Genomic DNA, 14,956 nt, shown 5'->3' with positions numbered 1-14,956 from the left:
TGCTATATACATACCATATATCTAGTGAGCAAATTTGAAAGCAAAAACATCACACAGGAGACGGAGAAGGCATGAGATCACTGTGTGATCTGCTTACCTGGATCTTGATAGGCCATGAGAAGTTACTGACGTAGACATAAAAGGTAATATTGGGGTTGCTTCGAAAGGTGAACTTCTCACAGGAGAAACTGTCTCTGTATTCCTTGATGTTAGTTTTGGACACAATGGGCACCTCCTCTCCAGAGATGGTTCCAGCTGTTGGGGCAAAGAGTTCACGTTCAGCTCGATGCCATTTGGCGCTCAGATAGCTCAACTACATACAGAGATAGAGCTGCAACATATCATTATAAATCCATTAATGGGCTTATCAAGCCATTTGAGACAGGAACGCTCTCATAAGCAATTAGTATTATTATGTCTTAAGTGCATTAAATTTGTTTTTGGTTGACCTTAAACAGAGTAGAGCTTTATTTTGTAATTATACATGCTGTCCATATTTTATTGTTAAATGGACGTGGGAGAAAAGCACAGCTTGAGAGAGGGACTGAAATGCTGCTGTCCATAGGTCATGACTGAGTCATGTTAGCACATAGTCATCATTTGAGTCCATATCACCACTATCAGCTAATGCATTTAGTGTATTTCAAACCTAGATTTTAGCATTTTTATTTCCTTGAGGCGGATGCAGTCTATATCAGGGCAACAAAAATCTGCACATATCAACTATTATTGATTATAAAGACTTGTTTGTGTCCATTTGTTTTCAGTATTCATGAGAGGGGTTGTTATTTCATTTTACAACGGCCCAAAACTGGTTGTTTCTTTCAATAAAATGCAATATGGTCAAAACAGTAAACTTTAGAGTGCCTTGTTTATATAAGATTGTTAATACCCATCACAAAATAAAAACTAATTTATTTCCAACTGAAAATCAAGTCTATTTTCTGTCTGTCTATCTAAATGTTTCAAGTCATTTCTTATTCTTCCTTGTGTCAGTGGGTCCTCAACATTGACATTCCAACCCACAGCTCTGAAACAAAAGAACTGAAAATGACAGCTTGAGTGTGGCTCCGTGAGCACGTTTATCTTAATTGAAATCACCCTCCTTCTCCTACCCAAAAGCGCTTCAACGCTCTTGTCGATTGTGAAGAGGCTCCCGTTCCTTCTGAGACACAATATCTTTGCTGGGGGAAAGGGGACCCAAGTTCTATTAATGACGGCGCTCTGAAAAAGGTTAAGGTGGCGTGGGGGGTGAGGTTAACGTGTTCTAGTGGTTAGAAAATGTCAGTGTTGTGGGGAGGAAGAAAGTGGCAGATGACTTGAGAGGAGGGGAGGGCAGGAGATAAACGGTGGCACTGGACGACTGCAGTGTCCTTGGGTGTCTTTCCTCAGGGGACCTATAATACCCACTCAACAGTGATACAGCACACACTAACAAGAGAACGTACATTATTGTTTCTGCTATAGCTGTTATACCACTGACTAAATCATTATTCAAATAAATACATAAAACAAATTTTAAGAAAAAGCCAAATTATCTACATTAGAAACTCAATTTCTAAAACCTCAGACATTTAAGGTGGCAGTGGCAGTTAAGTAAATGTATTGGTAAGCCAACTGTATGATATTAACAGCATCATGGGAAAACGTTTGGTCATTACATACAATTAAAACATGAATGGAAATTACTAAACTGGGTTTTTGACTAATAGTGTAATATTTAGGTCTATTTGAACGGCGTATTTTATTATTTCTGTGAATATTATGGAAGTAGGCAACAGTATAAATCATCAGCATGGGTCTGTGTTTGACCTGTTGGTATAAATCCCTCTATGGAAGGAAATGGCCTCTTATTTGTGCTTGGGACAAACTGAGTGTATAGCATTTTGTGTGGTAGTGGCCAACTACATATTCTTCTATTTTGAATATCTGCTTTGCTGACCTTCCAACGCTTAAAAAGGCTAATTCATAACATCCACAAACGGCATTCATTTTACAATTCTGAAGCCATTTGACTCAAACCTCTAATAGCATTTGTGACCTCAGCCATTTGTTAGGTAGAGAACACACTTTTTTTAAATACATAATTATTTTGCTCTTTTGCCCAAATTCATTTGGTAGTCATCGATGGTAATATGTATTTTCACAGACAATGGGTGGATTTACAATACAATGAGAAGAGGAGAATAAAAGTAATTAACCAACGGGCTGTTAACACTGCTACTTAATTCAAAACTTAACTTAGAAATGGACTGATTATTCAATCCATACTGATGAGATTGGAATCAATATAAAAAATACCTCAAGCAAATGGGCTGTGGTCATAGTTTAGCCCTCGTCAAGGTCTCTGTGAATAGAAGATGTTTCTTCAACACAGTAAATTAACTGCAAAATCAAGTAAAAGTACCTGTTGATCCCACCGACCAGGTGATGTTGAGGTTAAAGTTGTTGGATGCATTAATGGACATGTCCAAGTTCTTGTTTGCCTTCAGATGGAGAACATAAAACATAAATGTAGTTAAATATAAGAAAAACGGATAATATCACACACAAAAAAAGAGCATGAGCAAGAGCTTCATTATAGTAAAGTACATCATAAAAGCAGAGATATTATGAAGCGGTTATGCAATTCAACAAGGATTCAAGGAGCCTTAAACAACGATATGGGCTGTTCCAGACTCCTGGTGCAACTGTCCAGCGTTAAAAAAACGATCATCAACGTTAAATGTGGCAGCGTATGACTCGATCATTACCTGCTCAGGTGAGGCCATAAAGTTGATGGCAGTGTAGTGATTATCATCTTCCTGGATGAGACTGAAGGTGAACTGGTAGTCGATCAGGAGATTGTCTATTTAAAAAACAGTCATATCATTCGACAGCAAACTGAACATAAAGAGGAGTGGGAACATTCTGAACATCTAAGCTGCCAGCTGTGGTTTACACTACTGGAGACTGCTATGGCAGAATAAATATATAGAGATGTACGCTATCTGATATGATCAAAAGAAACATCCAAGGGATAGAATGATGGAGACAAGTGAAATCAAAATGTCTGTAATCAAATCCAATGACGGCAATCAGGGTGTACAATTTTCTCATCAAGCAGAGAACGAGTAGGAACACCTGACTGAGAGTGAGCTTGAAAATTTCCCCTGCCGCGATTAATAAAGTATCAAATTATTCATTAATAGTGGTCACATGGCTGCATGAATTCACGACATACTGATTGAGTGTAGAGTATACACATACACATTGGATTGTATCCTCAATCATGGATGTTTGATTTTTTTTGTTTGCAAGTAACGAGGCAGTAGATGATTACATTTCCAGTGGGCAGATTTTTTTTTAACAATAAATAAAGATAGAATAATTGATCAGTCAACCTTTTTGTATAAATCCAACTATATGGATTAAAATGCTTTCTTACTGATGCTCCGGTCAAATTGGGTGTGTATCATTTCGTCTGGTTGCGACAAATCGTGCAGTAGAAAGGTGGGCCTAAACATGTTGTTCCTGTTCTAAACTTTAAATATTAGAGATCTACATGATCTGACCTTTTAATGCTAAATATCATAATGGACATTTGTGTGTAAGTGGACATCAACAAACAAAATTGTCACATATAAATTGTGTTTATGTGATTTTTCAGAAGCAAGACTAAACTTGTCGCCTGACAGTTTTCTGTTTGATTGCATGCGTGGTTAAGTATGCATGTGGTAGTCAAAGGGTTTTCACTGAACAGTTTGGGAGATAGCAGAAGTGAGAAGTCAACGAATACACACTGTGAAGTAGCTGGATGACGTCACAGTGAGTGGGGCGTGTTAATCCTTGCTCAATAGCCTTTCAGACAGTCAGGGGTATCATGTTTACAATACTGCGTAACAGAGCTCAAGAGAAGGTCCCAGTGGTATGCAGAGGTTAAAGCAAGCTCCAGGCTTTTAGTTCCTGTCTTCCCCTCATTGAGCCCGTGTCAGGCTGTGGCATTTCAAAAAGGGACAAAAACCTTGGCAAAGGCTCTGTTGTCAGTGGCGAGAGTTGAATGAGAGATGTACTGCAGCACCATGAAGGACACCACATCATGCAAATAAACACACAAAGCACAGACACCGACATGTACAGTATACAGAAGAATACTGGGCACTGGGTGTAAACTTTATGTCATTTTTTTATGCCATAATGCAGCCGTCTTGTTGATAGGTTTTCATTGTACTGCAGTGCACACTCAAGTCAAACTAACATTTAGTCAACTTTCTAAATGAATGAAAGAGAAGGTGGCTGATTGAGGGAGTTGAGACAAGTGGAGAGTTTTTACTCCCTCCGTGTCCTTGATTAGCTTAATCACTCACTCCTTCTGATGCACTTGACATTTTCACGACAAGTCATTCTATCACTGAACAAGCGCCCCTGGTGCCAAAGTGCTAAAATGCTCCATCTGCCTTGAGTGGAAGAGTAGAGAGAGAGTAGAGAGAGAGCAGAGAGAGTAGAGAGAGAGAGGAGAGAGAGTAGAGAGAGAGTAGAGAGAGAGAGTAGAGAGAGAGAGAGAGAGAATACCCAAAAATAAATCGAGGTGTGCGTGTGTGTGCTTATGAGCTGTCTCTACTGCAAGTAGCCGTCCAGCGCAGAATTACTCACAGTAACAGGTTCCTCTGAGTGGATTGCCAAGGTAACGGTTTTCTGAGTCACATCTGCAGTGAAGACAACAGAGAGGAGAGAACAAGATGAAGAAGAGCGCTAACAGACTGAGATGCTTCCTTATCAGGAGCAGTGTTTGCCAAGTGCCAGCGCATTAGCTCCTGCTGTTGGCACTTCATCAGGTCTCTTACTTCTGACGAAGAGGAAATAATCTGATAGTTTGCAAAAGTTAATTACATTTTGTTTATCAAAGCAACACAGTGACATGCAACAAAATTTATGTACCACCTGATCACAGAGCCCAGAGTGGCATCTAAAAGTAACGTACTAATTTAATCCCTTAACGCCCTTTGAGCAAACAGCCCAATTTAAGTACAATAATTCCTACTTGATTATTTGAGATAAATAATCCAAAATTGAGAATCAGAGTTTAAGGATTCAGACTTGATAATCAGGGCATAGGGTGAACATCTTCACAGCGCTTACAGCACATGACACTGTTTACTTTTGATTGGAAAATGATCGTCCTATTAGTTTTGATTCCCCCGTCGATTCATAGCCTTGTTACAGCTACATTTTTGGAGATAACCCACAAAGATCAGGGATAACCCTGTTCTGGAGTGGAGTTTAGTATCCACGGCACTAAAGTGCAGTATATTTCTTAACCAGCGTTAGAATCTCAAACAACAATTGACAACAAATGCAATGTTGAAAAAGAACTAAACCTAAACAAGAACATGAACTACTTCAAAATGCTACAAAAAAAAAAGTACCAAAAAATACTCATCAAGACTACATTTGGTCAATGACTCTATGTCATTTCTGGCATCTGTTTACATCTGCATGGACCAAAGCTCTTCAACAGAAACCTTGTACAGCAGCGTGTGATCAAGATGTACACAGGAGGCATGACAAACATCAGGAGGAAATGAGACAGTCTGCTCTGCAGTACTTTGAGTACAATCATATAGCATGCCTTTCTTTCACTAAACTGTGCATCAAAATGATGCACCCTTGCATTTCTTATTCTGCTGTTCAGTCTGTTGGAGTTATAGACTTTATTTAATTTTTTTTAAAACACAAAACTCATTTTAAAGCATTTAGCAACCATTTTCCACTGTAACATTAATTAACATATACATGAAGCACACAGTAATAAAGGGCACTGATGGTCTTCATGCGGAAAGAAATATACAGTTTAATTTCCCCCTTTTCTAATTCTTATGACAATACAACTATAAAACCGTGACAAATAAGAAGCAAACAAAAAGTAGTCATTTCTAGAAGAAGAAAAAAATATATATATATGAACTATAATTACCTCTGCCTACCCATGGTTTGTGTTTGTTGCAAGTGTGAAATGACTAAGCCCAGGGTCAATGAATCTATAACTCTAGCTAATGAGGGTCCAAACCCAGGGCTAAACATGGTGTGAAAATTGGACAATTACTAGCTTCCATTTGCCTCCAATCCATTGTCGTTGTTAGTTGACAAACACTCTAATTTTGAAGCCTCAGACATCGCCACTGTCCTCACAAATGGCAAATACAAACATTAACTGTCTATTGACAATAAAAAGATGCACCACTTTAAACCTTTCCGCCATTCACTGCTACACATTCTGTATGAACTGGATTCTCTTACAATTTAAGATGCAGTCTCTATACTGTCCTTCAGAGTTGGTTTAATACATTTCTAAAGAAACAGACGTTTTCCTGTGCATTTATTAAATAGGTCATGCAGTTTGCTTAAACCACTGCAGTTTGACACTATACACAATTTTTACACAGATAGTGTGGCATGACATCAGCCAAAATAGTCTGACTTTCAAATGAAGTGCTGCCAAGCTAAATCATTTACCATCCATAGAGTGCCATCAACTGTTCCATGGGTTTTATCAGGCTCATGGCTTTGCAAAGGCCTGTAATGAGGAGGAACATATGGCAGTGTTTATTGGATTAGTGTTCAGTGTTCTCTATCTCCTTTTTAATGCATCTCCCCGCTCTGTCTCGCAATATTTAACACTCTACAATTCACTCGGAACTACCATGTCATCCCTCTGCTGTAAGAAGAACTACATATGCACTAATAAAGTAAAAATGGTATTAAAACATACAAGTTATCTATTACCACGCTGATTTTGTGTCACTGTTGTTTTTGATCTCACAGACAACCAATTAGAGTTGTTAAAACGTGAATATCAGAGGCGGTGTTGAGGAGTCAGAGAGGACACCCAACGAAGAGGGATACGGAGGAGTGGAGCAAACCAGCTGAGAGACACGAACGCTGCTGAGGAGGAGGTGGTCGATAGTGATGTTACAGTGAATGACTTTCCCTCTAAAAATAACGCAACACTGGTTGTTTTGTAGCATTTTTGGATTCACAAGACAGACGGCATTACGCAAAAAAATGTCAGTCAAATGTGGGTGGAGATGTGTTCCAACACTCTAAATATCACCAGGAAGTGATACAGGCAGAGTGTAGAGTAAAAACGTTGTAATACTGTAATTTGAGCTTATATTTAAGCTAGAAGAAGTAGGATTCTGCCTCTATATCTAACCAGCAAGTCCTGAAGGACGAGCATCGGTGCTCTGACTGATCTAATGGGGGCAGGACACTGGGCTGGGGAGGAGCCAGCTCTGCTGCCCCTACTGTTTATATTAAATTGGCAAAGAAAGGGTAGAGTGCCTTTTTTACCACGGTACAAAGGACCGAGGACAAATGCCGCCACAGGCTTTTGAACCTTGCAGAACATCACTCCTGGGGCATTTTAGCTGCCTGGCATTTGTAGATGGCAAAGCACACACACACACACACACACACACACACACACACACACACACACACACACACACACACACACACACACACACACACACACACACACACACACACACACACACACACACACACAAACACACACACACACACACACACACACACACACACACACCTGCAGGCTCATCTTGAAGTATATAATACAACTGCCCTATGCTGTATCTTAATTTAATCTACACCTGCATGCATGCGTGCACACATCTGAACTTCAGGCAATCCCCCTCCACTGTATCTTAATTTGATCTACACTCAACTTGGAACCTTTGTCTGTGCTTGTGCACACAGTGGGATTTAACAGGCAAAACACACACAGACACACACACACACACACACACACACACACACACACACACACACACAGGAAATGTGCTATGAACAATGTCCTTCACACATACGCAGGCCAGAGCAGGCACACACGTGTACACTCTCAGAGCTACTCTCTGTTACCTCCAGCACAAGACGGATCCTGAATAATGAGCACTATCACAGAAAAATATTTCCCTAAGCGCTCTTGTATGACTCATCAATGTAACGCAGTGTGGACCTCATCAATTGTTTTCAAAAACAATTCTATTTTGCACTGACGCACATTTCACTTCATTACGGCAGCTATTATTCGGAGGTCCTAATGGCGTCGGTGGTCGTGGTGCATGCAAGTGTGAAAGAGTGCATGTGTGTACTGTTGTGCACATTGCGGAAAAGACAGAGTACCCTTGTGTGGAGGTCTCTGTGTAAGGGTTACTGCTGGGGGCGGTGCGAGTGAGTGGCAGACAGGGGTTGGGGTGACACTGATTACATGTAATGAGATACTTGAAATTACATTACAAAAAAGGTAACAGCAAACACCCCAACTGTTAGTCAATACATACACACACTAATTAGATTACACTTGAATAAAATTGAATACTCCAAAATGTTTGAATGTGAAAATGCATCTTGATTTTGAGATTAAAAGACAGCAGTGAAACAGCGGTTGTTGATAATGACAATCTAATTAAAGTGTAAATGGGACTGAATTAGCAACATATTCTGGTGGTTTATGTTGCTGGCTAAATTTGCAGCTGATAATCAGTAATGGGCTGCAGGAACCTTTCCCATAACTGGATCCAGAGCTGTATGGGCACATCCACCCTCTAAATGGCTGATGGGCAGCCTGCTGGTGCTTGGCCCGTTCTGATACACCCCTTGGTTTCGTAGGGTGGAAACAGAGTCATTTGTGTCAACTGTTAGCCACCTGCTATCCGTGTGTTGCTCTGCATTGTACTGTGCGGCATTCCATCTGGTAGCAGTGACGTTTCCGTCATTTGTGCAAAGCGCCATTTATTTACTGTCAAAGTCAAGAGAAAAGCATTGAGGTCTCACTCTCCTCCAGCCTCTCCCTCCTTCTGAGCACTTCATGTGTTCTCTCACTCAATGGTGTTTCTTGCACATTGTGAATATGTCTCCAAGGCGTTGACGTCAACTACCTTGTAGTGTCCAAGAAATAGACTTTGTTGATAAACTTTGAGTCTCTATAGGTGACGCACTTTCTTATTCGGTTCCAACACGGTGGTCGTCAGTACTTAGAATAACTACCACGTATTGGCTCCTATGAAAAAACTGCTCCTGACACAAAGGGTGTAACAGGTATTGATCCGTGTGCACTTCATGATTTCTCTAAAAAAAAACAAAAAAAAAAACAATATTGCTAGATACTGGGTTTTTATGACACATGAATACAGGTTGGACTACTACAGTTTAGATCGACCATCATAGTATAAAAGTAAAACAATGTACTGTACGTGTAATTATATGAAAATGCTTCAGACTTTTCTTCTGCTTAACAGCTCATGCAAACGCATGACTTACATACAGAACACGATGCCTCTAACATGTTTATCCACATGTGACCATGTGTAAATTGTGTGAACATGTGCAGGCTGCGAAAACTAATTTGGCAAAACATATAGTTAGAATACATTTTCATACGGAGTAACCTAACGACTTTCAAGTTGGGTATTTATAAAACATTATTTAAATTGATTATAAAAAATAAAAAAAAGACATGGAACCACAACTTTGTTTGAGATTTCAACCTGAAAGATTAAAAAGGGACCCTGTGAAGTTTTTGACCACTAGTGGTGCTATGGAGTGGTTTTTAGGAGCTGTCCCCCGTTTTGTTTTGCAGGAACATGTGGACACACCGTTCCACAACAGTGTAGCCATATGCCAACAAAGGCAAAGAGGAAGCAGACTAGTTGGTAAAATAGGATGTAAACTACCCACGATTTGAAATATTAAAAAGCCTTGACAAATGTTTTATGAGGACGGAAATGCATTCATTAGTTTGCTAGACCTCAGAGATACACACAATGTGTTTTGGTGAGAAACAGATCATGCAAACAGAACTTTTGTTTGTTTTTAAGAAAACTCCACAGGGGGGCATCATGACTACTGTCTGTGACTTGTGCTGTCTAAACGGTTGTCATTGTATTCAACGAGAAGATGTCTTAATAGAATCAATATGACGTGCAAAATCTGACTTGAACTTTAAATGTTTTTTTTTTTTAACAAATCAGATTAATTTAAATATGATTTGAAATGCGTGACTGAACATGTAGAGATGACAAACCTAAACACGAACCTGAATATGCAATTGTGATCCAGTGTTAGAGAGACTTAAAGGACGTGTTTATCGAGAGAGAGAGAGAGAGAGAGAGAGAGAGAGAGAGAGAGAGAGAGAGAGAGAGAGAGAGAGAGAGAGAGAGAGAGACTTCAAGGCATGGTGTGTGGGTGTGTATGTGCATTCGTTGTTGCCAGTGACCCCTCTATAACTCTAACTGCATTAGGGGTATTAAAAGCATTAGAGTCCATTCTGCTTACAACTGGGAAAGCAGACAGCTAAGTGGAGATGGTCCTCCCACACTGGGGGAAATCCACTGTGTCAGCGGAAATCCTGCTGGAGGTGGAGTTTCTGGACAATAATGCCAACTGATGGTTTTTTTTGGGGGGGGGGTTTATACCGCCAAATCATTACAATATCCAATCCTCCACATGAGAAGGAAGAGGGCTGCTCTCAGTGATCAGAAATCAATGCCCATGAACCGTGACCTCACAGTCTATGAAGCCCATCATATAATTAAAACAAAGGGGGGACTGAAAGTCCGACTATGTCATGATTCAAAACCAAATCAATGTCCATTTAATGTGTATATACTTATTTTTGAGTGTCTTTCTGACTAATTCATGACAGCACTAATCCAATATGTACAGTATTAAGGATTTGTTTAGTTAAAATTATCATTTTTTTGGGTCCTCTTTAAAATCTCCAGGGTGGATTTTTATCTCTATTTCATAACAGAAGCTCTGTTCATAAATATGTGGAAATCGCTGAACCAATATTTAGGTTTTTTAGGCAAAATATCACAAACAGCACATCATACCCTCCCATATGTATCTGTCTTGCTTGTCAAAATGAGTTTCCCTTAAAATAGCTGCGAGCATTTCGTCATGGCTCCATCCCAACTGATGACTGGCCCGGTAACAGGCAGCACAGAGACTCGCTTTTGATTGACATCAACTCAAGTCAGTGAATTTCAGTCGGAAAATCTCTTAGTTGACCTCTCTGTTGCAAATCTGAACTTTTGGAAACAGGCTATGTAGATGCTGAACTGACCATAAACTAATGTGGTAGTAAACAGCTATACTATGAAATGTTGGAAAATGCAACCATTTAAAAAACGACAAGGCACTTCTGTTTTTGCATGTGTGTGTAAGCATGTGGTCGGAGTACTCACAGCTGGCACTGGTCTCCTTTGATCCCCTTGGTGGTACAGAAGCACTTGCCAGTTAACACCTGGCACACACTTGCATGACCATTACACTTACAGGCTGGAAGGGGTGACAAAACACAGAAAATTGATTAGCATCAAACAAAGCTGAAAATGTGAATAAAGTGAAGATTTTTGTTTGTATGTGCTTGCACGTTTAAAGCTTTGAGTTCAGGATCTCCTGAGGTCACAATAAAGCCTACACTTCTTGTCGTAACAGTTGTTTTCCCCCACTTTATTGCACTAGGCTAGCAGTTTCCCATTGCTTGCAGTGTTTGTGCTAAGCTAGGCTACAGACATGTCTTCTGCTGTACTGAACACTCTGAGATGAAATTGATATTGATCTGGGTAGGATGGTAAACAAGTGTATTTCCCAAAAGATTGGCTGAACTTCAAAGATCTGAGACATGATGGAGAAAATATGCCCCCCCCCCCTAGATAGGACACCACAATACCCCACTGGGCATGTGTGTGGAATATAAAAAGGTGCAGCAATAGATGTGTGAATTGGCTCCTTAAGTGCTACTAGTGGGGCAGCCTTTCAGGTTTGCACTTGCAAAAAAATAACCTATTCCTTTCAGTTGACTGAGCTTTAAAAACACTGAGAAGGTGTTTTACAGAAGGGTCAGCGGACACAGTTCTAAACCTCTTTCATAGCACCTAAGATGGTACATGACTATTTCAGATGACATGAGTGCTTTTAACTGAGTATCATAGTATTTTCTCCTACATTTCTCCTTATTGACAGCTGGTGATACAGGGATTTAGTTGTACGGTGTGCAAGTCACGCTAGGTAGGAGGGAAATGCCTAATGTGCATAAAACAAACACTGAATATGCAATGGATCCCCTTGTGTTTACATTAAAGCATGGTTCTATTTGCATGTACTCATGGCTTATAATGATGTTGAGTCATTTTGCCCGCAGGCTCCAAAAGAATAAGCAGAATATTCCCTTCACAGATGATCACCTGTGTAGTTTCCCTTTACAGGTTACAGCTATAGCCATAGCCTATGCATTAGCAGACGGTATCAGAGACCATAAAGCTCCCAGGTGTATATGCGTGTGTGCGTGTGTGCGTGTGTGTCACAGTCTGGCAATTCAAACAATAGCCTCCATGTAATTTCTCAGGAATGCTATTCACGTCTTATAAAAGGGACAGTGAGCATGGGTAAATCTCCTCTTGACAAGAAAGCTCTACTACCAGTCTTCAGTCAATCTCCAATTTATTTAATAACACCCTGAGACCAAATTCACATAAAATCATTTTATATTCAGTTGAATGCCTGTTCCTAAGCTAACATCCTAATGTTTACAGCCATTCTCTACATTAGATTCAGAAAAAATTAAGTATGTTTGCTTTAAAAAAAAAAAATAAAGAAATAAAAAAAATGAAGAAAAAAGAATGCTGTATAAATTATGGCTTGCAGTCACTCCAGAAAATGTATTCTGCACGAGACACGGATAATAAATCTGCATTAAGTGCGATATAAAAACTCAATCAAAAGTTTTGTTGAGTGTGTGTGGCTGTCTGTATATCCCTTCAACCAAAATCAAGATAAATGACACATTTCTATTTTCAAACCACAGAAACGCAAGAAGTCAGTTCAGAGTTACCTCCACTTCCCACAGTGTACCACATCTGCTCTACACTCACTCTTATGTCAGGAAGACACAGTTGATCTTGACATTTCCTTGTCTTTAGTGAGAGTGGTATTTTCAACTCAGTTGCTACGGCAAAAAATAAAACCAACAGAGTCCAGATGTCTATTTTACCTTTAGTTGTTTTTCTCCTCCTCTCAATACACAATAGTGCCCTCTGTTAGTTAAGTTGCGTTATTACTGCATGTTTATCACGGAACATCCTAATTAGAATTCAAGAAGCAGATAATATTTCTCTAAGAGTTTAATTATCTTTTACACACAGTAGGTCTAGTCAAAAGAAAAGAAAATAGAGAATGTAATTTGTGTTGTATTTGTTTAAACTTAATGATTGTTAACTGAAATGAAATGCATAAAGATGATTGAGAAAAGATTAAGAGGGTTAGAGTTAAATCAATTGACTCCATCACTAAAATAATAACAAGTAAATTCATTATGTCGTATGTGTGCAGAATAACTCATTTCTGTGGTGATGCGGCACTTACCCTGGCATTTGCCGCCATTGGTTGGGTCTCCATGGTAACCCGGCATGCAGGTCTGGCAGTGAGGACCAGTGGTGAGGTTACGGCACTGTTCGCACACACTGCCGTTCACACACGTGCTGTGGCCATTACACTGGCATGCTGACAAAGAAACAGAGAGAGGTTATGGATTAATGCAACAGCAGGGTTGGAATACATTTCACTGCTTTAACTTTCTGTATTTCAACTAAATATATAGGAAATAAGTGAATATGAAATGTCATATTTTAACACATTAAGCAACTCATGGCTACCACAGTTAAGGTATCCTTATACTGGGGGGCAGAGAGCAAGCTAACACAAGGTGGAACTAACATGGATTATTTATTTATGATTAGAGACAGGAAGAGTGAATTAACATGCTTGTAGCCACAATCACCTCCATGTGCCTGCAAGTCAGATTTACAGATTAATTTTGTATAGTTTGAATCCAAGCCACACAATCATGTTGCTTATGCTCCCTGCAGCTAATTAAAAAGCTTGGATTTGACACTCGCCCAACAAAACGTACACTTAGGGGTTGTTGTTATTATTGCTTCTTGGAAAATCAACAGACCCATTAGAGCTGTCAGCAGCTTGTGTCTGCCATGTCATATTAATTGCTATTTAATCAGACTTGACTTTTTAAATATTTTTAATGGCTGCAACTTTTAATGAAGCTGCATCTATGTGTCCAATTGGAAATAATAATTAGTTACATCTAATGGAAAAGTATATAAAATAAAAAAATAAGAAGTGTTTCTTTTACGTAAGACTGATTCATAAGTTAACCATTCATAAGTTGTTTTTTCCACACTGTAAATATGGATTGTTATAATTCATCCCATCATTATCGAATGAAAAAATTAAAAACGCCAAGCTTTGCACCTAAAGGTTTAAATAATAAGGCAAAATATCATCCAAAACAACATGTCCCTTCAGATTTCTCAAGGTTTTTTATTAATATCACTGAGCCACTGAGCACACCGCACAGTCTCATATTACAACTCTGAGCATGTCATCGTCTTACATGACGTGGTTGTATGGACCGGGGCTTGATGACTGCATTAAATGGCATACTAGCATAAGATTGCATAAAGTCAGCAGGGAGGGATCAGTTGCATAGGGAAGCTGTAACAGGAATCCTTGACAAGAACATTTTTTTAAACTTAAGACGTGACAGTTAATAGGTAGAGTAATAACAACCTCTCAAGAAGATACACTTATGACGCATGATCTGTAATTTCAGTAAGACAGACAGGAAGTGGATTCCTTACCAGGGCAGTGAATGAAGGCCCACTCGTAGCCCTTGTCTTTGGGGCAGATGCCAGGCTCCAGGATCATGTCCTGGGACTGGACCTGCTGGCCCTGCTTTGCCAGTCTTTTCATCGGCCCCCGGTAAGAGCCCTCTATGCACAGGCCCTTCCCTGTGCTGCTGGGATCTCCACACCAGCCACACTCAGGCTGCTCCAAGCATTGGGAACATGTCCGCAGGCCTGAACAGTTCTGGGCTAAA

General features: G+C 39.7%; 1 protein-coding gene across 1 annotated transcript in view; it reads right to left on the bottom strand.

Annotated features, from left to right (window-relative positions):
- The window catches only part of atrnl1b (attractin-like 1b), a 57,670-nt gene that overhangs the window by 24,527 nt on the left and 18,187 nt on the right, over positions 1–14,956 (bottom strand). Inside the window, exons 18-24 of the mRNA XM_078278859.1 lie at positions 14,718–14,951; positions 13,426–13,563; positions 11,247–11,340; positions 4,633–4,685; positions 2,754–2,848; positions 2,408–2,486; positions 98–255 (exon numbers count right to left, since the gene is read on the bottom strand). Coding sequence (XP_078134985.1) covers positions 98–255; positions 2,408–2,486; positions 2,754–2,848; positions 4,633–4,685; positions 11,247–11,340; positions 13,426–13,563; positions 14,718–14,951 — 851 coding nt within the window. The remainder of the gene's footprint in view (positions 1–97; positions 256–2,407; positions 2,487–2,753; positions 2,849–4,632; positions 4,686–11,246; positions 11,341–13,425; positions 13,564–14,717; positions 14,952–14,956) is intronic.

Source organism: Sander vitreus, chromosome 21 (genome assembly GCF_031162955.1).
Source record: "Sander vitreus isolate 19-12246 chromosome 21, sanVit1, whole genome shotgun sequence".
Lineage (NCBI taxonomy): Eukaryota > Metazoa > Chordata > Actinopteri > Perciformes > Percidae > Sander > Sander vitreus.
The sequence above is the reverse complement of the archived record's forward strand: the minus strand, read 5'-3'. Positions and strand labels throughout refer to the sequence as shown.